Source organism: Ambystoma mexicanum, chromosome 12, assembly GCF_040938575.1.
Source record: "Ambystoma mexicanum isolate Mex_15411 chromosome 12, UKY_AmexF1_1, whole genome shotgun sequence".
Lineage (NCBI taxonomy): Eukaryota > Metazoa > Chordata > Amphibia > Caudata > Ambystomatidae > Ambystoma > Ambystoma mexicanum.
Window position 1 is genome coordinate 285,717,973 of NC_090936.1, and position 27,034 is coordinate 285,745,006.

Sequence of the window (27,034 nt, forward strand, 5' to 3'; positions counted from 1 at the left end):
AAATGTGTGGGTACTTGAGGGTGTGCGGCTCATTCCATAATACCAAGATAGAACCAGGCGTAAACCACGACTCTCCCGGCTTCGTGTTCTTTGACCATTATTGTGTATGTTCTGCAATAATGGTGTAAACTGCACAGATGAACTTATCACCAAGTTCTCAAATGCACACTCTCCAATGGGCGCTTTATGTTTCATATCAGTTAAAGGCAGGACCGGGCAAGTAATCCACCAATTATTTTCCCAGTGCCTGAGCACATCTTATACTTGTCCATGCATTTAAATTTTACATTGGGCCTCATTACGAGTCGGGCGGTACAGGGTTAACAGCACCGGTAAAGGTGCCGGTGCCATCAACCCCGTACGGCCCGATTCCGAGTTCCCCTTGCGGGACCCACTCTGCACGTCTGGTCTGACCAGACGTGCAGAGCGGGTCCCGTGAGGGGAAGAGGGAGCAAACAACGGGCCAACTCGTAATGGCCCATTGTTTGCTCCCTCTCCCATTCCCATTCAGCCCTATGGGGGCTGAAATGGGAATGGGGAAGGACCCCGACCTCGGAATGGCCCGGTAAGTCCTCATTCCGAGGACGCGGACCCCGACGCGATTTCGGCAGCAGCCATGCCGCCAATAGCGCCATGGTTACCGCCGAACTCGTAATGAGGACCATAGTGTACTAATACTGCAATTCTCCAAATCTACCTTGCAATTCATTCAAAATGATCCCTGCACAATATAACCCCATATTTTCTAAATATATAATTCTCTGACTGATCTTACAAAAGCAAAGCATACTATCACAAAGCAGTCTCCCCTACCCTTCATCTCCACATCCTCTAATCTTTGGCACGTATCCCCTCTTTTCACTCGTTTTTCCCTCCCTAGATTAAGGTCTGGCCACGCTGGTGGGGACGGAATCTGGAAGCTGTCAGAGCAGCCTGGGCGCCCTGATACTACTATGGGGGTGATTTAGAGCAGTATAAGAGACATATCTATTCATATTACATATTACTGACTCTGATTTGGAGACTGGAAACAGCAGTGAAGCAGACGGGCAAACAGGCTACACTGGACTGTTACTTTTTAAATTCAGAAAAAAACTGCACCTTACAGCTAAACTTCTTCTGGGAGAAAGGCAGGCATTGCAACTCTTTGATATGATATGATATGATATGACACTCATAACGCGCCTGTACACACGTGTTTCTTGATCTGCCCTTCCATGTTTCCATTTGATGAGCTGGCCACTGCAGAAGACCAGGATGTCCTTTGAACAGACACACAAAGCACATCCCTTCGGGAGTGATTGAGCAAGTCTGTGCGACCTGAACTTGGCGGGAAGTTGACAATGCAAATAGGATTTGGGGTCACTCTTGCGTCAAACACAATTACGAACGGGTATTTCGACATACAGCCGTGCACCCTGGCAACAGCAAACAAGCAAACTGCCAAACCAGAGGGGTCATTAATGACACGGAGAACACTCTTATGTGTTTCTATTTTTTCCCAACGCCCCCATCTTCACAGTCAGCCACACTGATGGTGTCTATGGGCTGCAATGTGAACCTGGCCAAGAGTAGCAGAAGAAAGTGAGCCTTCCTGGGTGTTTGGGCATATCACTCCGCGCCACAACAGGCCATGTTATTCAGTTTCCTGTGCTTATTGCTCCCAATCCTCCCCTTTCACTGATAGCATATTTTAGCTTTGTGGCACTGGCTAAACGTACGGTGACATGCAGGAAGCGTTGCACTCCTGGGAAGCTGGAAGTCCCCGGCTACACAGGCACAGCCCGGCTACGGTGAGGACACGGAGTACCGGGCGCTAGGATGTTCTGAGCCTAGTACACATGGAGCGAGACCTGTCTGCAAGCTCGTGGATCAATATGTCTGATCCCTTGCCAATACATGGCGTTACTACAGGAAGGGAATGTAAGGCTGACTCGTGGAGGGCAACAGATGCTGCGAGATGTAGAGGCCATGGCAAGCGCTTCAGGGGCCAGCTTGCACAAACTCTACAACGGTGCAAGTGGCATTGTATAGAGTACCACCACTAGGGCAGCATTGTCCTAGTTCAAAAAGCATAGCCTTTCAGTGCATTTTTGCACCTGGGCAAAATGTGCCCTAGTAATAATATCATTAACAAATTAGCACTAGGGCAAATTTAGTCGAACAAATGTGTTTTTTGTAATACCGCAATGTTTCCCCTAGTGCTAATACTGTGCAAAATTGCACTTTTGCCAGTTCAGAGTTTCGGCTATTTGGCCGCTGGTGCTCACTACGTGTTTGCCGGTACCCCGCCAGTATTTCTGGCAGGTTACCAACAAACTCGCCTTACCGTTACAGGTGCCCAATATCCCGGTATTACTGGGATATTATGGGTGCTGGCAGTGGCGGTAACTTCACCTTCCATGGAGTCCATTAGGACTCCATGGAATGGGTTTGCCGCAATCACCGGAACTGGTACTTTGGCTGCCGGTGATTGCAGAAATGATTTACTGATAGGGGCCTGAACTACCGGCAGGTCAGGCCTGCCGGTGGATCAGACCCCTAGCGATAAACTCGAAGTGTGACTCGTAATGAGCCCCATGTCCTTCTGCATCCTCCAAGTACTTGGCTGAAGCAATTTCTCTATATAATCTCCTTATGGCCTTTACATTATGTCACCCGCTCACAGTGGACTAATGGATGAACCAGGTCCCATATAGCTGACGTGTATTATATCAATGTATTTAAGTCGTGCCTTACTTTTACCTCCCCATTATATTTGCATTTCTGCAGTGGTTATACACTGTTAGATGGTTGGAAAGCCCATTTATTTGGAATTACAGCATACATTTCACTGCCATTGGTGGCCAATGTATAGAGAGAGGCCCAGTGCCACTCGAGGGCATGCAGGTTTCATCCTATTCCACTTGTTCTGCTTCATCTGCGCTGGCTTCCTTTGGAAAATGGAACCAAATGCAATAATGTCAAGGTGCTGAAGTTTTCAAGTGGCAGCCCAATTAGACCTCAAATATAAGTATAAGATCATAAGTTTTATGAGGCCTACACTTTTATCCCAAGGGCATAGATGTGGTCTAGTGGCTATTTTCCTAGGTTTTGAAACTAAAGATCAGGTTCTAACACACCCTCTAGTCAATTAATCAAGGTATCATGTGATCCTGACCAAATGCCTTAATAATCCTTTGCCTAAAATACAGGTGCGTTATAGACATATGGGCAACTCAATTATACAGTGTTTCCTTGTCTTGATCACAGACACGAGTTACTAATTCCCCACATAGACCACACTGTCCTGTGAACAGCATGTTACGTACAAGTTGCACCCAGTGCAATGAGTAAAGGATTCCACTGCTCCTACTGACTAGAATCATGTTATAGAAAATACTTAAAAATAATCCATACACTTTAATTAAATCCTCCCTCGGGACTAGAAGTCTCACAGCTAGTTCCTGATCTTTTAGCCTCCACAGAGTTCTCAAGATGTCCTATGTCATAAGGGAGATAGTTACCAATGTTTGCTTTTCAAGCACTTGTATTTCTACTCTGCCATTATGAATAAAGGACTCCAACTCCCAGAATGCAAAGAATGGATGAGCTGCTCCCACCTTTCATTGATGTGCCTTGAAAAGCTCTGCCTTACATTGGTGAGATCTGCCTTTAACCATTCTCTAAAAAAACTATTTGCTTAAACTACTGTAAGATATTGAGCTCATTACATGTGAGCCGGTCCGGTAACAATCCCGAAAAGAACGTCGGTATGACTCGCTCCGGCATTGTTATCAGATGTTCAGGACCTTACTGGCAGAGAAGTCACTGAATCACCATCACTGTTAGCAGCGTTGCCAATGATTCATGGGTTCCCATCCCATGGAATGGGTACTTACCGCCATTGCCAGAACCCGAAATATCCCAGTAAGACTAGGATATCGGGTACTGGTAATGGTAAGTCGAGTCTGCCAGTAACCTGCTGGTAGCACGGGCAGGTTACCAGCTGACTCGCAATGAGGCCCTTAGTCCATTTATTCACCAGTTCCATCATCCAGTCAGTGGTCGAAGTGGGTGGGAGCAGTCGGGAGCGGTGCGCCCCTACTTCTTTTAATTATGTTTTACCGTTCCTATACTTTTACTTTAAAAAGAAACCGTTCCGGAATGGTTTCGTTTTAAAATAAAAGTGTGGGAAGCAATTGAAACTTGCACTTTTAGTGCAATGCACTGAACGTTCCCTTAAACAGCAGGCACACGTGATTTGGGGTGTGTATTGTCCTTGGGTGGGGGCGTGCCGAAGGGGTTTGTTGGGAGAGGGGGCAGGCCAACAGGGAACATATTTCCACTACTTCAACAACTGCATGCAGTCAAGAATATGACAATGTTTGGGACTACTGCACCTACACTGAATGCTAGTCTAACACTATGTGCATACTTGTTGGTCATTCTGAAAACCTGAATGGATTTTACTGTCCGCCTCTATTTTGAACAGTTCTTTCCTCAAGTATGCCATACCTAACAACTCGCAATCCCATTGATACTGAATATATGTGTTGTGTATTCTCTACTTGTGTGTTTTTCTTTCGCTGCGTTCACTCGTTGCCACATTTCCCTGGGATAAAATCACATAAATGTATTTGACTACCTAAGTGCATGCCCCATGCATTCCGGTTGTACCTTCACACAATGAAGTAAAGCAGGCACTGGACAATTATGCTGCCCCAAGCACAGGGGTCTGCAGACTGTGGCTCTGGCGATCTAGCAGACTTGTAGTCCCATGAGCCCTCACTGCTGTCTATGCTTGCTAGAGATGATGGGACTTGTAGTTCAAAATATCTGAAGAGCCAAACGTTGTGGAACCCTGCCATAGCACTTAGTGCCCGATTAATGGAATGTTTTGCATGGTTCAAAGTGACTTTGCGCTGGCGACACAAACCCTGATTCATGAAACTGTGCAAAGTGTATTTTGTACTGCAAAAATGACTTTGTACTGACTTTGCGCTGCAAAAATGCACTTTGCACAGTTCCATACATCAGGGTGTATGTCAGTAGTGCAAAGTCACTTTACAGCAGTGCAAAATCACTTTGAACCGTGCAAACAATTCCATGAATCAGGCCCTTAATCCTCCCCTGTACATATGCATAGAAGTGCTATTCCCCATTCTGTACTCCATTTACTGCAGGTATTTCTTTTCCCCATTTAGGGCATTCATGGATTTTTTTGTGGGGTGAATAGGGACTTTGCACGTCTTTCCGTGCACAAAACCCCCTTCACCGATTAATGGAATCGACTTTGCAGGCCTTTGCCGTACAGCGCGGGGACTTCGCTCTTGTCCGGCATATCTCTGCAATCGAGCGCGTTGCATGAGACTCCACTCAGAGTGTGGGTTGGGCATATGCAGAAATCTAAATAGGGGGCGGAAAATGCAGAATGAGAAAGAACAAGGACATTGTGAGCTTGTCAGGGGGCAGCAAGCATGAGGAAATCACACACTCACAACTGTACAAAACCAAGCATATTCATGGATCTGACGACGCATTTTCATGTTGGGGAAATCAGTATGCAAAGCACACAATCTCACCGCCACCTGAAGGCATGTGTAAAGTCCCCATTGCAAAGGAATCAATGTGCAAAGGTAAGGTCTGATTGGGAATTTAGGGGTGAGTTGACGCAATTGGGGTGCCGATTGAAGTTAGTGATGCGCGTATGCAGTGTAGTGGGGTGCAGCCACATTTTACATGGCTTCGGACACAGACTTACCAGGGACTGGCTATACTTGCGAGAAATGGTACGCATATTGAGGAGGTCCTGTGTACAGTTAAGAGGGCCACCATGCAGTGTTGCCGGGGTGCTGCCTTTGTTGGGGGGATTCACATGCAGTATTGCCGGGGTTAATCACTTAGCGAACGAGGAGTGTGCGAAGGTCGGTATACATGGCTGAAATTGCTATGCGTGGGGGCGTGGCATGGGCATTACGGCCGCAGCTTGCACATGGGGTACTTTGTCGGAACAATTCCATGAATAGGCGGATCACGCACAAAAACGTATGCACACAGGGACGCGCAAAGTGATTTTAGGTGCGCAGACTTTGCAGAATAAATGCACACATTTGCATGAATTGGGCCCTTATTTGGTTAAATAGTTCACTCTTATCCCATATCGATAGATATATAATTTTCCACTTACATTTTTTTTATCCTCTTAACTCTTTACCAATCATGTAACATCTTTTAAACATTTGATGATGCCAACTTTCATCTTTCACATCACAACTGAGTTAATGTCCTTGTGAGGTAATTGTCTCCTCTGAATATTTAGCTGCTCTTTAACTCATCAATCCTCATTCCCCCTTTTATTTGAGGCATGATTTGGAAGAAACATTGGCCCTCATTACGAGTTCGGCGGTAACCATGCTGCTATTGGCGGCATGGCTGCCGACCGAAGTCGCGTTGGGGTCCGGGTCCTCGGAATGAGGACTTACCAGGCCATTCCGAGTTCGGAAGGCCCGGTAATTCCTCCCTCCAAGGGCCCGGTCACGGTCCTTCCCCATTCCCATTTCAGCCCCCATAGGGCTGAATGGGAATGGGAAAAGGAGCAAACAACGGGCCATTACGAGATGGCCCGTTGTTTGCTCCCTCTTCCCTTCGCGGGACTCGCGGGACCTGGTTTTCCCAGGCGTGCTTACTGTTTCCCGCAAGGGGAACTTGTAATGCGGTGGTACGGAGTGAACGGCGCCGGCACCTTTTACGGCGCCGTTCACTCCGTACCGCCAGGGTCGTCATGAGGCCCATTGTTTGTCTGAGTTTAGAAGCATTTTAAGGGCCTTGCCCGTGAGCATTTAATTTCATACAAGAACACTTTACCGATAGAGCCTTCATAGTCTTCTGAGTCAATGTTCAAGAAGCTGTTCACTTTCTTCACCGCCCCCATCTGCACCTCAAGATCCGCCAGGTTCCTCACAACCCAGTTCAAATAGTTAGTCACCTGCACCAGATAACATAAGAAGAAAACTGATTCTATGTGCAACACTGATCTGCTTGACATTGGCATGGCATGTAAGATTCTCAAAAAGCTGACTGATGGAATTCACATTACTGTATTTTGTCATTGATAACATACATAAAGCATCCACATTGTGGGCATTAAAGCTGCAGCCATGTAGGGCACTGCAAAATGGTGGCTATGTAGTATTGAACATTGGTTGATTGGCACTTCTCCAATGTAGGACATAGGGACTGCATCAATGTAGGGCGTTGGAACATTGGTAGCAGAACAACGTAGGATATTGCGATGTTCACACTAATACTGCGACAAGGTAGGGCATTGGGATAAATGGACTGTAACCATTTAAGGCATTAGAAGATTGGGTTCATCACAATGTAGGGCACTGTGAACGCGTGGCTAGAATATCATGAACATTGGGAAATTGCCACTGCAACTTTGTGGGTCATTGCAACTGCACCACTGCAGGCCAGAGGGACATTGGCAGAACAACAATGCAGGACAGTGGGACTGCAACAATGCTGGGCATTGGGAAAAATGCAATGCCTCCATGTGGAGCATTGGAATATTTGGATCACAACAATGTAGGATTTTGAGATATTCTTATGTAGATCATTGAGTCTGAAAAAATGTAGGGCATTTGGAGTACAGTAATGTAGGTCTTTGGGACTGTGACGATAAAGGATATTTGGACATTGGAGTTGCCATAACATATGAAATTAGAACTACACCAGAACAAGTGATAGGGTAATTGGCATTGAAACAATGTGGGTCATTGGGACAGCAACAAGAAAGGGAATTGAAAACAGTGCAGGCCTTAGGGACATTGGCACGGCAACAAGGTAGACCAGTGGGACTGCAGCAATCTAGACCATTGAGATTACATTGCCAATGACTGAGCTTCACTAGATAATAATGCAAGAATTTAAGAAACAAAGTGCCTCTCATGAGAGGCACACGTTTTGTATGCGGAGGTACTTTGAGCAAGAATCTGTCGTTTTCAGGTTGAATGTGATTTTGCTAAATTGGTCAAATGAGGTATTCCTGTTGGGTGGCAAATAAGGCTTATTTTGGTGAAAAGCAGCAGTTTTTCACAAATTTATGACTGTTTTATGAATTGCACATGTGTCAAGCATTTAAGACTTGGTGGACATTAATCTTTGTAAAATATTTCCTTTCTCACAGAAACTCTTTGGTGGAATCCAACCGTCTTTGAAGGGGAACATATCTACTGGCAACAGTAAAATGAGCCATTCATTTACAGACGTTATTCAATGTTAACCTAGATATTTTGGCTCTGAGCAGAAACACATTTGAGGTATACGTTTCCCCATTGCATAAAATTGGACTTGGTCAAACAATGCCATTAATCATCTTTCATTTGCCTGAGGGGAACACATTTAAAGGGACACAGTAAAGGAACCAGTTCTTCTTTAATACAACAGTAGATGGTCTTCATTCCTATCGTCTTGGATAAGCTTCCCCTGAAGTTATGTCTACATCAGTCCAATGAAAGACGGACTGACCGTCGTGTTATAATATGTTATGTTTAAGATTTTTATACCACGCACTGTTACGTGGTCTCTTGGCACTCTGGCGGATCTGTAAAGCAAGGAGGGAGGTGGGTAACATAGTAGGATTGAGCGGGAAAAAAGAGCAAAAGAGCTCTGATGTGCTGTTGGCAGCTTTAGTTCGCTGACACCTTTCATTGGGCGTAGGCGTGTTTTCGGTTGGTAGCCGCCATTTGGTGTTGGGCGGGACTATTTGTGGTTTGTTACATTGTTGTTGACGGAAACAATCACTGTTGAACTTGCTCTATACATTTTAGGACCAGGTTAGGCCGATAAATGAACATGCTATGAAAGATTCAAATGTATCAACGCGCACTTTCATGTCAATATATGAGTGGGTTACAAATCACAGCACACGCTTTTCTAGCTTGTGTTCATTTTCAGTGCCAGCTTCCTTGAACTGTTGGCTAATTCTAAATCGCTTGGGGCTTCACTCTAAGAGAGTAGGTGTACACCTTTTGTACCAGAGGAAGCTGCACCTCCGATACACCTCATTTGTGATATGCAAAGAGGTTGAAACACAGGACTTGTGTTGCATGTTGGTGCTCTTGCTGCTCAGAGCAGATTTGCCAGGCATCTCAAGGCGGAGGCAGGCCCTCAAGGGTTAGATCTGGCAGATGTACTTGTGTGCTATCTCTTCTGGAATGTCACGCAGAGATACAGCGTGATTAGGGACCTCCCGAGTGAGCTAGAACAAGCCGTTTGTTTACATGTTTTCTAACATTGTGGGGAAATGTTGTAAGGATTGACTGATGCTCATGACAGCTGAACTCGCTCGTTACATTTTGGGACTGGTTTAGGTTAAAGAAAAAGTGCGCTACACAATATTTCAAAGTATGAAAGAGTACATGTATGCAAATGCATTCGTGTCCTGATACTTACCGTCAGTGCGTATGTGAGCCCCAATCCCACAAGCCCAGAGCTGAGATCATTTGTGATGGAGGCAACAGCTGCAGTGAGAACTATGCAAGCTCCTAGGTAATCCTGCAAAGAAGAGATGACAGACCATCATCAGTGTTGGGCATTTGAGGTACACTGCAGGCATAATATCAGCTCGTCATGCATGCACATTGCTGTAGATGTGTTTTATCCTTTTAATGTATATCATTGGATTCTCCACAGTCAAACAATCAAATCCAAGTTGCTGACACCCACACCATGATTATCTGCACGGTGTGCAGTGAAGCCAGCGGCATTTTGAAATACTGCCTATTTTTACCACCCACTTGATTATGTGCCGGTCCGGTTTCCTGCAGACATTTTTCTACAGGAATACAGAATCCAGTGAATACTGCCATATTATGACCTCAGGTACCTCATTTTCATACCACTTGTCTCCTCCACACAGGAGCTGAAGGGAAAATGGTTTTCCTCCCCTCCCCCTGAGCATTTGTGTTTTTCCTGTAGGGGTGACATTCTGAGGGGGGTGACAAGTGGGCATCCCTGATATCCACCTTTCCGCTAGCTCCCTAATTTAAGGCACACATGGGTCACAGCAGATCCGTTTCTGTATTCACAAAATATTATACAGTAGCAGTAGAAAGTGCTATTGCATACCATCTATTTACAGTCTAAAAATTAGTCTGGGCATGGAGGTTAAAACAAAATAAACACTAACAGATTTCCAGCAATATCAAATGCAGTATTTCTGGAAAACTGCATCCATGACTGCCAAACTGGCAGATGTTTCAGAAAGAAGAGGCTCTCTAGAAAAACCTTCCCGCATACTATTATGTACTCCTGTGACGAATTCCCTTGGCTGCATTTGGGGGTATCCAGTAAGAAGAGCCAGGGGGCCTGGCGCTTCGCTAATTGAATGGATGATAGACCATTGGGGAGTATAGGACAGATCCCCTTGACACCGCCTTGTAATCCCCACCTCAAGCCAGGGGACACAGTCCCTTTAAGGGTGACCACTACAAACTCTGAGGATCTGAAACAATATGTCATCATTTCTACAAAGCTCTCTCTCTTCCCAAAGAGGAGCACTTTACGCATGCCTGCAGCAGGGAAGTGTATCACTACTGCCCCTTGAGAAGTACTGACCAACGCGAGCAAGGAAAACCATACCGCAAAGAGAAGAAATCACTTTGACGTGGGTAGTGACCACCCACTCAGTCATCAGAGGAACGTGCATTTTTCTATGGCACCCACTCATTGAATCCACTCGGACATCAGAGTTACTTTACATTTTCCTCCAGCATTTGACCTGTGAGTCGGCTTTGACATCAGAAACATGCCGGATTATCTCACAGCACTCACGGAGCAAGTCTTCTCAGACATCAGTGGTACATTAGATTTTATCACGGCACTCACACTGCAAGTTTGTTCCAACGCCAGTGACCCATTAGGTTTTCCTGCAATCCTCACACAGAGTGTCTACTGCTGACAGAGACCCTGTGCTCATTTCCCTGCAGTGTGAGCTCAGAGAGCTCCTCCACAGCATTTGTTGTACATTTGAAAATGCTTGTACTCTGCTCACCATCACTGAATTCTCCCACGGAGCATGAGCCCCAGCTCGCTGTCCCTTGTAAACAAAAGCCATGCTCTGGACAGCATGAAGCGACAATATCCAACCAAGCACTGGCTGTACAATCCAAGATGACAGATCAGACTCTTGAGGACTTCCTCCCACCCTAACATTCCAAACACACACAGGTGCAGGTCATTGAATAACAGGCCGTCACTCAGTCACATCCACAGGTGCAGATCCTTACAGGACGCCCAATCCTGGTAGAGGAATGAAAGAGCCATATTTGATAATTTGCTCAGCCAGGGAGGTTGAGTGTTTGATGAAGGCACTGCCAGAAGGAGTATGGGGCAAATTGGAGAGCAAGGAATGAGTTTGGAGGGAGACTGGAGAGAGGAGGTGGTTGGAGAGAAGAGAGAGGAAATAAGAGAGAAGGAGGAGGATGGTTGCAGTCATCTGCAGGACTTAGGGTTGAGACAAAAGGAGGCCATCTGAAGGAGGTTGGATTAGGACAGAAGAATGTTGATTGCAGAGAACAAGAGAACATCGGAGGTGAACATCAGGAGGAAGTGCTTGCAAAGTCATAACCAGTAGGAGCAAAAAAGCATGAGCTGGCATGTTTGCCCCAAGACAAGGGACGGGGGTGAGACCCCACTGTGAAGCGGTCAAGTCCATACCAGTGTGAGGAAGGGTTTGACAAGGACAGGAGTAGAGAGGTGGTTAAGTGGGAGGTCAGAACCCGTGGAGCGAGGTGAACAGGCCCTCTGCAACTCACCTGTAGCAACTGGGGAAGTCAAACTCAGTTAGCTCTGTCTCAAAAGGAAAGAGAAGCTCTACTAATACCTGTGGCAGAGATACTGACACTATAGGAACTGCATGGCACATCAGGGGTGCTACTATCTCACCGGAAACCAGATAGAAGCTAGACAAAACGCAAAGAGAGTACCCATGTGCTGCCGGTGGCAGGGAAGCACCCAAATCATTGAGAGGCTTCCAAAAACGCCAAGCATGATAACTTATACTTTTGAGTTTGACCCAGGAGAGAATCTCGGCGTGGTAATACATCCTATTTCAACCTAAGAATTGTGTTCAGCCTTCTTTGGTGTTCCCACACAGCTAGATGACACCCCAAACAAACTTTTTTACGGGTAAATCCACCAAAGTGATAACCACGTTGCAAGTTACTTTGTGCACTTGCTACATTCTTGCAGTGGCCAAATGATATTTTTCTTTATATTCTTTTAGAGCCTGACAGTGTTGTCCAACTCCCTTCCAGGCATGCTCCGACAAATAAAGCTGGATACCCTGGCGAAATAGGCAAGATAAATAATGCAGGTGTGGAATACACACTTGCAAACAAGGCTGCTGATTTCTGTGTGTGACAAAATGACATTTGCCCCACAGGAATATAAGGGTGGGTGAGCGGCTAAGCTGGTTACTCAGTCCTGACACTTCTACAAAACAAGAGTGATCGCTATCATAAGGGTGAAACAGGCACAGTTAAAAGGTGGCCTCCCTCCCCTTTTGTGCAACGGGCAGGCTATAATCGGTAGAGGGGTGCGAATGTGATCCAGTAGCAACCCAAACAGCAATAGTCCAAAATAAAAGGAATGCCCAATCAAGGTTCTATTTTAATATATATACTTTACTTTAACACGCCATATGCAAAACAAACTAAATGCAATACACTACAAAAACCCACCCCTGTGGAAAGAACACAGAATATGCAAAGATAGAAAGATGCAGTGCCATTGTTACAGCGGTGCAAGGAAACCAAATACTATAATGTCCTTGTGCGAAAAGGGATTAAAGGTAACCTAACCAGGCTCTAGGGCCCAACGATGGACCAGGGGGTCAGTTAGCAGTCAATAATACCGTTCTGCTGTTCTTGGCAGTGCAACAGTATTAAACCAAGCTTCTTGGTGCTGTGCAAGTAATTGAAATCAGGTTTGAATGCTCTGCTCGTGCTTTTCCAGGTGGTGAGTAGGTGTCGAGCTGGAGTCGGATGAAGTTTGCTGCAGTTCAAAGTGCCGTTCAAAGAAGTGCAGATTGTGAGGGGCATCAGGGTCAGTTCGACACTCACTTTGATGGTGAAAATGCTCATGGTTTGATGCACAATTTGAGTTGAGTATTTCAATGTGGCATTCGAGGATCACGATTTGATGATGCTATCAGGGTCAGTTTCGTTTTCGATTTTGGTAAGGGACGAAGTGGTTGGTGGTTCAAAAGTGGTTCAAAGATGCCGGCAGTTGCAGCGATGAGATTCCAGTTCAAGCTGGGGCAACAATGAGGTTGGCTAGTGTGGTGCAGTGGTGAGCTAGTTGAAAGATGCAGTACTGTGTTCCGAAGATCAAGTGAGTGCCAAAGGGAGCTCCAGAGGGTCCTGTTGTATTGAATGTGTCAAACGATTCAATACACAGCTCAAAGTAGTTTGAAGGTGGAAACACAGGGATTCTGGTTGCTGTGGTTCTCAAGTTGCTCTGAGTTCCAATCGAGGCACTCAGGGACTAGTTAGTTCCTTGTTCTCATTCTCCCAAACACAGGGCATGGTTACGGAACACAGCTTGCCTCTGCCTTGGGCACTCAATCCTCACCTCACTGGCGGAGGACTTTCGAAAGTCAACTCTCACAAAAGAGATCAATATGAATTCTTCCTTCTCCCTGGATGGTCCAAACACGAACCAAAGAAGGAGTCAGAGACCCTCTCTTTTATAGACTTCAGAAAGCTAAGCATGCTTTAAGAGGTCCAATCCCGGTCTTTTAGACAAGTGGACTTTGCCATCTAACATCACACCCAAAGTGCTTTATAAAGGAAGTGGAGGAGACAGGAAGGAAAGACAGATACAGAAAGAAACAAGATGATGGAACCTTCCCCACTTGTGCGGTGCTCCCTCTGTGTGCACTAACTCTGCCCCCCTGTGAGATTATTACCATCAAAGGGCCTTTTGTATGCAACGCCCTGGTGAGACTGGTCCTTTTTTATTTGGGGTCCTTTTATTCTTGTTTTCCTAGGTAGCACCTGCTGGGAGTCTGTCCTGCTGGGGCGAGGTGTTACCTGACTTTTTAAAGGATCAAAGGAGAGGCACAGACGTTCAGTCTTTTGCCCTGCATGCTGCCAGGGCCAAACTGTCTAACCCGAATACACATAACCCCTCCACAGCCGAGCTCACTGTGCAGACATGGCTCCTTATAGTTTTGTGAATTATGAACTACCATATGCTAAATTCATGTATGGCTTTAGGTTTAAATATTAAACTGCCACTAGAATAATCATTCCTCATGACTATTTGGTTTTGGAACAGAGGTGCAGACTTAACATGCAGCCTCTGCATTGAAGTGACTTGACTGTCAAAAGTCCACCTGTGCCACTAGAGAGTAGGTGCTGCAGGTCAGGAGACTGAGGGAGCACAGCACAAGTCCCTATGCTTTCGGCAGGGAGCTTATGAAAGGTGATCTGGTTAGCAGATGACCCTACCTTAGGTGTAATTACCCACATTAATGCAGCTTCAAGGACACTTTAAGTTAGTCAGTCTTGACAACCTATCACATGTGTTCAATGTAAGAAAGAACAACAACAGAAATCAATATCAATGTTAACTCATGACTCTAGGGGAGTTCAACAACCTGAAAGCTGCAAAGAAAAAATCTGTACACTAAAAATTGACAAATTAAATGTCAGCTGCATTGTCTGAAGGAAGGATGTTATCAAGGCCAGGTTTGAAGTAAAACCCTTGCTTGTGTTATTCATACCACTGATGTACTTAGCACCAGATGTGAAGTGTGAGCATGCCATGTCGAACATGAAAGAATTCCAGATTGGATTGTGTGTAGAGACATGTGAGGTGCTTTACGCCTCTGTTACACAACTATCCTTTACTACCAGAATGAAAGCAGCTAAACATGTGCATTCAAGATTTTTGTCCTAGTGAAACGACCTTGGTTGTTTTCAAATTTTAACATCAGGAAAATATGCTTTGTTCCTAAATGACTGGACCCCTTTAGTACAAGGATACTATGGTTAATGTTGTATTCAGTGGATAATCGTGCATTCTCTGTGGCGCTGTTACTTCAAAGAGCAATGGTGGTGGACAGCTGCTATTAAGCCGCTTCTCTCACATGTCTTTCATGCCCACATAAATATTATTCACCAGTCAGTGATTGACATGGTTCTGTGTTCTGAGCCCTCTGGACCATTATTTGGCCCAAACTATTCTTTTAACCAGACATTTCATATCCATAGTTTTTTTTCCCGAGGCGGCTGAAGCTAAAAGCAAGGATGTTTGGAGATGGGGAAACGTGGGAGGAACATCCAGTTGAAGGAATGTTACCAGGGTTCTGTAACTTGTTCTTCTCAGTAGCGCATCTGACAAAAACTTGAATAAGCTGCAGGTAATACAGAACAATGCCATTCTGGCAGTGCTTGACATTGGCAAACATGACCACCTCTCAGAAGTTAGGAATTCTGCCCACTGGGTTCCGGTCAAGGAGAGAATCGAGTTCAAGATCTTATCCATTGCACACCAATGTCTGTCGAATGATGCCCCTGCCTACCTCACTCAGATAATCAAGAAGCAGGCCGCAGCTAGCCCCCAGAGAACTGCCCATGAGCATTGCCACCTCATGCCTAGATTTGTTCACCAAAGGTCTGTGGTCTCTAGCTTCCCCATATGGGCAGCCGTCCACTGGAACAGTCTCCCCCCTTTATTGCGTAATGAGCCTTCTCACCAAATTTTGAGTAAAAATCTCAAAACCCATCTATACAATTGATGTTCCTGCCTGTTTTCCTTCCCCCTCTGTTGTCTCTGCATCTGATTTTTTCTTGTAACCAGTGCCTACATGACTATGGGCTTTGTGCGCTTATACAAATGTTTAAATAAATAAATAAATGTATACATTGTAGTGTCCGAATAAGTGGAGCAGCAGGGCTCAAAGCAAAGTTGCTCAAACATTCATACCTTGACACTATGTTTTCTTTCGACACTCTTGCCATCTATGTTCACATGCTTTTAATGAAAGGTTCGGGATGACATTCAGAGCAGTGTCCATAGGTTTGTAAAGTGCTCAATGCTGCACGTATAATGCAACCAAATATAAAATCGCATAGATGCATCCAACTTAGCAAATACCAGGCAACATCTAGCATAGAAATGAAATCTCTGGAATGAATACAAATGCCGGTGTACACGTTACATTTTCTTTCTTTATATTGTTTGAAGCATGGGCACTGTCTGAATTATTTCTAGTGTTTCGAAAAGGGGACCTCCTTAAGAATAATAAAAAAAATCCAAAATCATTTTTTAAAATACAAAAATCACATTAAACACATTGGGCCTCATTATAACAGTGGTGACCACGGTATGAACGGTGCCGGTAAGACACAGGCACCGTTCATACCGGGCCGCCACATTACGAGTTCTGCTCGCGGGTTCCTGACAGCCCGTCAGGTCTTACCTGGTGGGCTGTGCTGCTCCTGCGAGCAGAACTCGTGATTGCAACAGCACCGTTATCAACCATTCCGGTGCAACCATGCTCCCCACCCCCATTCTGCCCTATGGGGCAGAATGGGGATCGGGAGCCTGGCATTACCGCCTCCCGCGAATGGGCAATTCCTCACCCACTCTTCTCATAATGGGCCGGTTATTGCCCAATCACAGGAGGCAGTGCCGGTTGAGAGCATGGCGGTAGCCGTGCCTGCCATACAGGCACGGCTACCGCCATGCTCGTAATGAGGCCCATTGATGACAAATTATAAAATGTCATCCCTAGCACGGGATGAGAGTTTCACATTTTGGCCAATGTTTTTATTGTGATTTCTGTATCAAATAACATTATTCTGGAATTTTGAATTATTGTTAAGGGTGCGTCCCCTTTTCTGCACACTACAACAATGTTCCAGTCTACTAACAGCATCGTAGCACAACATTTGGGGCCCCCTGCGGACCATGCTGAGGGGGTCCCCCCCAACTCAGCAACAAATCATAGGTCACACGACACTCTGGGCCGGCCTAGATTACCACGCTTGCACAATATGCAAGAACGTGCTGCTGCAGGGGTATGCCACACACTGCAGTAGGTGAAATATATAAATATGTGTTTTAATGCATTATACAGCACTTTCTGCGAAAAATTGGCCAAAAGTCTACAGCATTTACAATTGTTTTGTAAGGTAACACCAATCCAAAAATCCAATACATGAAAGTCACGAACAGTGCAAAGGAACATCAATGCTTTAATTAATATAATGCTTTGAAAACATGTCCAGCTGGTTGCACAATGTAGACCAGACTCTGCATTCCTTCAGGGGGAGGGATTGGCCATATAGCTGTTGCCCTCAAGGTTATGGCAGGAATCTGTATTGGTGTTAGATAGCTGGTTGGTTTGGGGGCCAGCAGCACTTGGGAATATGGAAGTGGTTTCCCAACTGTGCCCTTATAATCACTCATTGATGTTTTATTTTTATTTTCAAGAGATGTTAATCTGTCTAGTTGTTCAATCTGATTCACTTTCTCAACCATGGCAGAATCAGGAATCTAGTCAAGATTGATTAGCCAGGGATCCTCACTTTTTTTTTGTGGCTGAGTGGGATTACAAGTTATAGGCATCAGGGGTAGTTCAATAGAAAACAATCGATGAAGGGAGGGGTAACTTTGGTTTCATAGTTTGATTTTTCTGTTCCCTTTTGCCAACATCTACGGTTGTCTTCACAGAGGGACTTGGCTCAGGCTCCTTTTCGACCTCTATGCAGAGACCGGCCTTTTTTGTCTTGCTTCTCCCTGGAGGTCCCGATAACTTTGTCCCTCACCTCATCCATTATTTCACCTGGCATATCCATTGTTAGTGTATATGTATGAGTAGCTCGGTATCCGGTCAAACCATTGAATGGTAAACCATTGAATACCAAAGCATCAAATTATAAGCAACGGAATGCCATTCCATCAAATGATCATTTCGTTGTATATAATTCGATGGTGGTATTGAAATGTGAGTATTACTTTTTTTAGGTAATACATTTTTTAGGGTTAAGGGTTAGGGTGGGGGCTAGGGTTAGATTAAGGGTTAGATTAGGTTGGGCTGGGGGCTAGGGTTAGATTAAGTGTTAGATCGGGGTTAGGGTTAGGGTTGGGGTTAGGGTCATGGTTTGGGTTAGGGTTAGGGTTTGGGTTAGGGCTAGGGTTAGGGGATAGGCTTGGGGCTAGGGTTAGATCAAGGGTTACATTAGGGTTAGGGTTTGGGTTAGTGTGAGGGTTAGGGTTAGATTAGGGTGTGGGTTAGGGTTGGGGGGTGGGTTTGGGGGTGGGGGGCTGATTGGGTTCCCCCCAATATACAGAAAAACTTTAAAACGGTACAAGGAGCTGGTCAGTGCTGAAATCTCAGCACTGGACAACGCCATGTAACGTTGTAAAGTTACAAAAAAAGCATGGAAATGCTACTTTTTACATATAACAGTGCATTTCCATTGAAACCAGTCCATGCATTTTGTTGATGGACTGGTTTTGATGGAATTGCACTTTTACATGTAATATATAGGTTGTGGGTGCTTTTGCATTCGACGGTTTGTATTCGATGCTTTTGTTTGTTGATCCTATTTTTTTGACGTGTTCACTATAAACTGAGTAGCTCTGTTCCCCACTTCCAGTGCTCAACGCCTCTGTTTATTGCATGTAATTGGGTCCTAGCAAGATAAATAGTCGTCACACCCAGCTGTCACTACACAATCAATACAATAGCAGATAAGGATACTTTACTATACTCAGTGCCCTTTCCCAAAGAGTATGGGGAGATTGAGACTAAATCACCTTCAAACAAAATCAATGCAATAGCGGATAAGGGCACTTCGCTATACTCAATCCCCTTTCTCAGTGAGTGTTGGGAGAATGAGACTGAATCACCTTCAAACATAGGAACAATACACCACAGTATTTAAACACAACTCATTTCAAGAAAGGACAGCAGCTGCATATAAAGGCACATTTTAAAATAAGAGGTAAGAACCACACCTTCACCCCACCAACACGGCCAAGCAGCAAACAGCACTCAACGTACACTCCTTGGCGTGTGCACGCAGATGCACACGGCCGTTATTGTTAAGTGGTTTTGGCAGGAGTGGGCGGGACTTCAGTTAGCGTTAGCTGTAAACAGTAAACAAAATGTTCCAAAAAGTCCTGTAGTCCCGCAGTAAAAATTCACTGCAAAGTAGATGAAGGAGGGTTTATAGAATCAGTTGTAATCCAGTAGCCCAAGGTTCTGTGGACACAAGTGTATATGTGGAGCCTCCCTTCCAGCAAAGTTGAGCAATCTCCGAGAAGCAAACCGCACTCAACGTGCAATCTTTGATGCGCATGTGCAGATGCAAGCGGCTGTTATTTTTAAGGAGTTTTGGTGGGAGGGGGTTGGATTCAATTAGCTTTAGCTGTAAACAGTAAACAAAAGGTTCCAAGAAGTCCCATAGTCCTGTGGTAATAATCCACTTCCAGCCAAGTTCAGCAATCTCCTCCAGCAAACAGCACTCAACGTACACTCCTCGATTCCTTTTTCATTAACCAGTAAGCTTTATGGGGAGGCTCTGAACATAATTGCTGTTCCAACACAAATTAATTCACTGGGACTCATATTTTACACCAATTCAAAGGCTACTTGTTATGTCTTACCTATCCTGGTTCATTAGCTGTTTCCTAAGTATATGTGAGCCTGTGCCTGGAATGCTTATATTATAGTGTTCCATCTAGAATGTTTTGGTGTGAGTGCCAAGGTTCTCCCTGTTCAGTTGGAAAATGAGCTGAACAGAGGGGGGACCGGTGGATGCTTCCCTCCCTTATGTACTTATCCTGCCTGTAACTTATTACCTGTGACCTATGTACCACGAATCCACTAAAGTCTCTTAACCCAACCTGGTCTCCTGGCTCATCATTGCAACCCCTCAACTTGCGTTGTAACACTGGCGACGAGGATTTTGGTGATTGAGGTGTACCTGGGGCTTAAAAGCAGCAAGAAAGGACAGAAAAGAAGCAAACTTGTGCCAGAAGGAATATGGTGCACAGGAAGTTGCCCACCAAAAAGGAGTGAGGAACCAGAAGCATCCACCGCCCCCCGCCCCCTGGACCCAAGGTGAGCGTGCCCCATGTCCTGCATGACTGATTAGTGAGGGTCATTTATAGTGATTTTGGGGGGCAGCGCTGCTCACTTTCATTTGTTCTGCATCTGCCACAGCAATTGTTTCTAAATATTTGAAGGCATAGGTGCAATTTTAGTTTGGCGCTTCACAAGAAGACAATGGCGTTTTATTGGCAGAGCAAGGGGTCGGGGGAACAAAAGAGAGACTCTGCTTATCAGCAGTGCAAATGGCTCCAGCTAGAGAGCGCATAGAAGTAGCCGGGCATTTGACATCACGCCCACGTTCATAAGACTTTTACAAGCTGCGTTTGATCATGCTGTAAAAAGGAGCGGCTGCAAGTCATATTAACACTGAGTAGGAGTTAAAGGCGCAGCTGGATTGACTGTTCATTACCTTCGGCATTACTGGAACGTTACATGTACTGCAATGACTGGAGGATGCATTTCAGGCTATCAAAATGAAAGCGGCAGGCATTTATTTTCTATTAGCATTTCCATTTTGTCTGATCGGATCTTCAGGAAAGTGTTTCTTCCTTTCGATTTTCTTGAAAGTGTAATGTGCAAACTCAAAATGTTTTGCCTTATGTACATTGCAATTTTTTTTTGTGACATTGCCATTTTATTGATCTGATATTTAAGAGTCAAAAAGCAACATGCAATGTACCCATGCAACGTTTCTTTATATTGTAAATGCAAAGGCCAACACATGCTAAAATGTTGTTTGGAAAATGAAAATGAAGGCAATGCATCACTTTGGGAATGTGATATATGAAAACATGGGTCACATTTTGCAGGCATTGTGGTGTAGTTTTTATGGTTTGTTATATGGCATTCTATAACATGCTTCTGGGAAATGAGTTTCCTGTTTTTTGTGCCAATAGCGTTGGCAGGAGTGTTGATTTACAGTGGCCATGTGCTGTGGGTCTCTTTATTGGTGTAAATATAGATTGGTGTGTGCCAAACTGTGAGCATAAGTGTTACCCAAGGGTGGGCAATTGAATTATTTGGCTATGTGCCAATAAGCAGTGTTTTATTATGGTGCCAATGTGTTTTGTTTGGCAAGTGTTTTAGTAATTGCATTGGACCTAAAGTTATGGTGCCAATGTTGGTTATTGGCAAGTTTTAATTGGAAATGGCTATGGCACCAATGTTTTTAGCAGGTTTTAAGTGGTAATGGAATGGAATTAATGCAACCAAAAGAAATGGCAGGTAATAAAATGTATAGTGTAGTTTGCAGTAACTAACCAACAGCTACATATCAACAAAGACTCTGCAGGCATAACATTTTGAACTTTTATTGCGGCGCACCTAATTTTCGGATTATCAAAATTTGTAATGCTGAATTTGTCTTGTTGTTTTTGTGTGGATATTGTGAGTGCCGTAGAACTATTGCATTTCTTTGATATGTTCACTTCGACAATGTTTTTATTAACCTAACAATTTTTCCACAGGTATATGTCAAAACTGAACTTTGCAAGCATGATTTTTGGGACTCGCTATGGTGGTGTAACTTAAAACGTTTTATATTCCCAAATTTTTCAAGCTGAATTCGTTCATTAGTTTATTTAACAAACTGTGTAGGTTATTAGCAAGTCAGCTGTGTGATTGTGGTTGTGTGAACGTCTGTTTGCCAGTATGAGAGCATGGTTTGCTCATTGTCTAGTAATAGGTTAGTTCCTTGACCTTTAAGCATGCCGATGTTTAATATGCTTAGTTGTGGCGAGCATTCTCTTGTTCAGGTAGTGAACTTAGATAGGTTCAAATGTTAATGTGCTCAGTGGTGAGCATTGGTGTTTCTAGGTTAGTAGCTAGGTTATAGACCTGGTTTTATGTTGGCACATTTTATGTGTCAATGTGTTAGTTAGTTAATGATTGATCATTTGGTTGGGTATCAACATTGGTGCTATTTGTCACCGTTAATGTGGTTGGTGCTCAGCAGGATGTTATGTGGAGGCAATTTGTGTCTCTAAATGATATGCATTAGGCAGATAGAGGGTACTAACCCTGTAGTTTCTTTCAAGAAGCTTTTGATGTTGGACAATGTTGTAACAGGGTTAATGATATGATGTAGGTGGTCAGGTTTGTTTATTAGATTGTGGGCTGGTTCCCTGTAGCTGAGTTCCATAAATGGCCATTATGGTTCTGGCGAGTGTCTTGTAGTGGATTAGCTATTTTAGCTATATCATGGAATTGGAAGGGAATAGCATATGACTATTAGTGGTTTGCTGGATGGGATATGGAAGGATAGTTTTTTTTTTAGATGTATTGTCCATTTATGACTTTTCCTTCTGTTTCCTTCCTTCATTGTATTGCCATGTAAGGGGGAGATGTGTTATGTCTTACCTATCCTGGTTCATTAGCTGTTTCCTAAGTATATGTGAGCCTGTGCCTGGAATGCTTGTATTATAGTGTTCCATCTAGAATGTTTTGGTGTGAGTGCCAAGGTTCTCCCTGTTCAGTTGGAAAATGAGCTGAACAGATGGGGGGCCGGTGGATGCTTCCCTCCCTTATGTACTTATCCTGCCTGTAACTTATTACCTGTGACTTATGTACCACGAACCCACTAAAGTCTCTTAACCCAACCTGGTCTCCTGGCTCATCATTGCAACCCCTCAACTTGCGTTGTAACACTACTGTAGAGAGACCGATAAAAACCGTACACCTCTACCAAAACCGGCCACAGCCAATCCATGGAATATGCAAGAGTTCTCTGACATCTCTCATCCCTGTTCTCTCCCAAGTCTTGGACCTGGACAAAGAAGAGGCATATCCATCTCGCATAGGGGAAGTGTATGTGAGAAACATGAAGGTGTCTCACTTTCTAGTCCCCTGGGATCTGTCATCCAGATGGCCAGGACACGCCCATCGCTATTGGATAAAGTTCCTGGGGGTGGACCAGTGTGGGAGGATCGCATGGATGAGGGGTCTCCGGGGAGTGGAAGTGGAACACCGAAGGGTGAGATGCAGGATCCCTTTCTTTAGGGCACTTTTTCCCTATCCTACCCCGTAGGATACTTAGAAACTCTACCTGCCCCTTTTGCGACACAAACACTTTCTCACACCGTGAACGACAACAAACTAATGCCAAAGTCTCGGGAGGCTAGCTCAGCGGCAATGTATTCGCCTTGGAAGCAAAAGGACACGGAGCAACACAGGTTCCATCGCCAGATCCACGCTTAGAAACATCTCGGTATTAAGCGCGTTATAAATAACCTATCATATCATATCAAATCCGTTTACCTGACATGTCCCAACACAAAGGTCAGACAGAGTCAGGCAATTGCTGATAACTACACACACCTGACTACCCTTTCCTTTCTCCACAGGGATAAAAGCTGGAGCATGAGAGCACACTTTGAGCAAAGCCAAATACACGAGGGGCAGCTATTATGGGACAGAAGTTCAAACAGAGGAGAAAGGTGGTGAGACCTGAAAGGACGACAAGGAAGGAACTGCCCTTGCCCTCTTCAGCCCAGACCTGCGAAGCCTTTGAGAAAGGAAACGTAAGACCGGGAATGGTGTGACAGATGTTAACTGTACTTCGGGCCCTCCCACACTGATAGCCAGGGCGGGGAGAAGCGATTGCCGCTGTGGTACCGTCCTTGACTCCAGCTGCAAAAAAGAAGCCAATGAGTTCAGCACAGCCAGTGAGTTGGAGGATGCTAATTGCAAACCGGACTGTGCTAGGCTCAAGTTTGCAGTAGCAACATTGTATATGAAGAAAAGAAGATAAACAGACAGAGGTCTGTTGTAAATTAAGTTGGTACCAGAAACAGAGTGGTCCGGCGCCATGCGGGTGCTCATTCGAAGGGCTCTGACTGGTACCCCTCTCCTGAACAAGGAGAATGTGTTGAACTAACTTTGTGGTCACCACAAGTTACAAGAGGCCTCAGGGGAGGCTGGCATAAGGCGTCAATGTGGTCATATGAGGGTCAAGCCAAACCCCTTGTGTAGTCAAAGGTCTTTGGTATGTTGTGGAAGTAAAGTGATGCCTGACTGGGGGCTTAAAGGGAAAGCCTGACTGGGGCTGAGACCCTTACCTAGGTAAGGGGAAGACCCTAAAGGGTCTAGAATGACGTTTTGTTGACCTGTGAACTGCGGCAAGTGTGAACCTGACAGAGGGTTGCTGAGAGAAAGCTTGGGGAAGGGAACCCCCGCTTTCTGATAGTTTATGAAATTGTCAAACTGTGGCAGGTGTGAAACCAATGAAAGGATGCCAGGAGAAAGCTAAGGGAAGTGAATACCGCATTTGTAAGTAAACCAAGTGAACTACATGAGACGGGCAAACATGAACCGGACTGAGGGATGCCTGCAAATTGGGGTGAATAGTGATACACCCATGAACATTGTCATGACAAGCATGAACCTGACTGAGGGATGTCCCCAGTGAAGTTGGTGGTCTGAGTCCGACTGAGGAAGGCTATCTTTGAGAGAAGGATCGGAGCCTGGCTGAGGGGGATCCAAGGGTGAAGAGTAATCACCTGATGTGAAGATTCACAGACAGAACCTTTTGTTTTTGTTCTTTATAGCATATCAGGCCCTCTGAGGCAAGAGACTTTGTGTGAAAGAGACTTGCGGACGGAAGGCCCAAATATTGTGGAAAGGAACTGTAAGTTCGAGCCGGAGAAGCCCAGGAGGGTGCTGTGCTCAAGAGTCCCAACTTGTCCCGTGCTAAAAATGTGTGGAAGGGAGACCCAGGCCATAACATCCTGACTTATCATTTTGTGAACACTCTTTCATTTCTTGTGAACATTATACCACACTCTTTTGTAGCATAGTGGTAAGGATTGGCAATATTTATTTTTAGTATAGGCCCTTTTTATTTGCCTTGACTCCACTAGGACTGTATTATTATTATTATTTGATGGTCTTAGCTTGCTCCCATCTTAGATTTAGGTTTATGTTAGGTGTTTATCTCACCCATTTAAACAATTTAATAAACACCCTTGAACTGTGATCACTTGTGTCTGGCTTGCTTTGACACAATGCCTTCCTTACACTACCTTATCAAAAGTGGTGCTCAGGTCCATAAAGGCCAGATAGATTGCTTCACCCTGGCAAAAAAGAGAGAATTATAAGTTAAGTGCCTGATTATGTGTGCCCAGACCTGACCTAAAACCATATTGGATCTCTGAGAGATCTTGGCATTATATCCTATGGGACCAACTATAAATGCACCTCCAGCAATATTCCATCTATGTGTATTATGCAGAAACATGGGCATGAGTCATGCAAGGAATGTATCCATGAGTACTCCGAGTGGCCAAACTATTTCCATGAAAAACTCATAGGTCAAGCTGAGTAATGTGTTCAGGGTTTGGCAGGCCCATATGATCTCCCAGAATATGCAGGCAACCAAGAATCTAGCCCAGTTTTTCACATGACTTCGATGTGCAGGTCCGACTTCAGCAGCCCGGTCGGAACCTTTGATTCTTTCCAGCAGACTATTTAAAACCTAGAAAACCTGAAAAGGATTAGTGAGCATATACAAGCACTAGTTCACTTCCTCTTTCTTGTTACCTGTGAGATAAAGTGGCTGTTACAGGAAGGAACAGGGCAGATCTATACTAGGAGCTATCAAGAGCGCTTGTGCTGTAGCAATCGAGAGCAATACTTTATGTATTTTTCACAGTTCCTAAATCTGAATCCCTCATTGAGAAACCTTTGTGATAGCTTGTTTTTGATTCCCTTGCCCTGACCTTTTCTCTTTTCATCAGAAGAGCACAAAAAGGGAAAAAAGAAGCTTGTTGTGAAAACCCTGGGTGACAACCATCTTTGTGGTGAGCTACCAGAACTCCTCATTTCAGAAAGTGAGGCAGGTGAGCTTCTAGGCTACGGTTGGTTTGGGTTCAATGAAACATGCCTCCAGAAGGGTGATAGGAGTCAGATGCCACCCCCACCAAGGTGTGCTATTCCATCTTCAGGGTTGTTCAACAACATTCAGTCAGAGGTACCCACAACCATACCATTTGGTGCTGCTCAGACTAACATCCTATTATCTGAATCCACTAACACACCATTTTGGCAATCCTAACCATCAGGGATTAGAGAAAGCGACAGGAGATTCTCCAGGGGCATGTTGTTTAAGGAGAGATTGAAGATTTCATAGGAGGCTTGAGAAAGTGATATTACACAAGGGAACAGAGAAGAACATGAAGAGGGAAGCAGCTCTGGGTTAAAGTATTGTGAGACAGCTAGCATCAGACCTAAGTTTCTCAATCAAACCCCACAAGGGTTAGCAAGACATCCCAGAAAGCATATCCCTGACCAACAGCCTGGACAACAACCAAGCAGGCAAAGGAGGTCTGGCAGACCACCGAAATGTCAGTCTACTCGAGAGCCATGGCAGTGGGGCAGAGGACATCTGGTGTTTTCAATGAGCAAACCATCCTATTCATGGGTATTGGGTGAGGAAAGGAGATAGGCTCATTAAAGAGACATGTAAAATACTTATTTTACTATAATTCAAAAGGTTTTATTGAACTTTGAGGATTTTATTACCACAGTTTGTGAGTATTTTGTGTTGACGTTTTTGAACATGAGACTAAGTTCAGTGCAAGAGGGGGGAACCTTATTCGTTTGAGACAAACTTACAAGACCCAGCAGCCTTGTCACAGCACATGCTATGGTCCATAGCCCAGCCCAGAAGGAGGGATTGCGGGTCTATAAATATGAGAAGGAATCAGTAGCGATATTGGGGGTTTGGAGCAGTGGATTGAGTAGGCGTGGAGAATGTTGGTGGAGAAGGAGGTGGAGATAGAAAGTGATCTGAAGGTGCAGTAGGAGAAGAAGATGCTAAAGATAAGGGGAGCAGAGAGTTAATGGTACAGAATGAAACAGAAGTAGGTAGTGCGTTGAAGGGACAGGAAGTGGAGGAGGGTGAGAGAATAGATGGAG

The 27,034-nt window shown here is 44.8% G+C and overlaps 1 protein-coding gene across 4 annotated transcripts in view; it reads right to left on the reverse strand.

Annotated features, from left to right (window-relative positions):
* ABCC9 (ATP binding cassette subfamily C member 9) overlaps window positions 1–27,034 on the reverse strand; it is a 1,387,936-nt gene that overhangs the window by 185,296 nt on the left and 1,175,606 nt on the right. For all 4 annotated transcript variants that reach the window (XM_069628445.1, XM_069628446.1, XM_069628447.1 and 1 more), the window contains 2 exons: window positions 9,439–9,540; window positions 6,847–6,967 (listed from right to left, as the gene is read on the reverse strand). In XM_069628445.1, coding sequence (XP_069484546.1) covers window positions 6,847–6,967; window positions 9,439–9,540 — 223 coding nt within the window. The remainder of the gene's footprint in view (window positions 1–6,846; window positions 6,968–9,438; window positions 9,541–27,034) is intronic.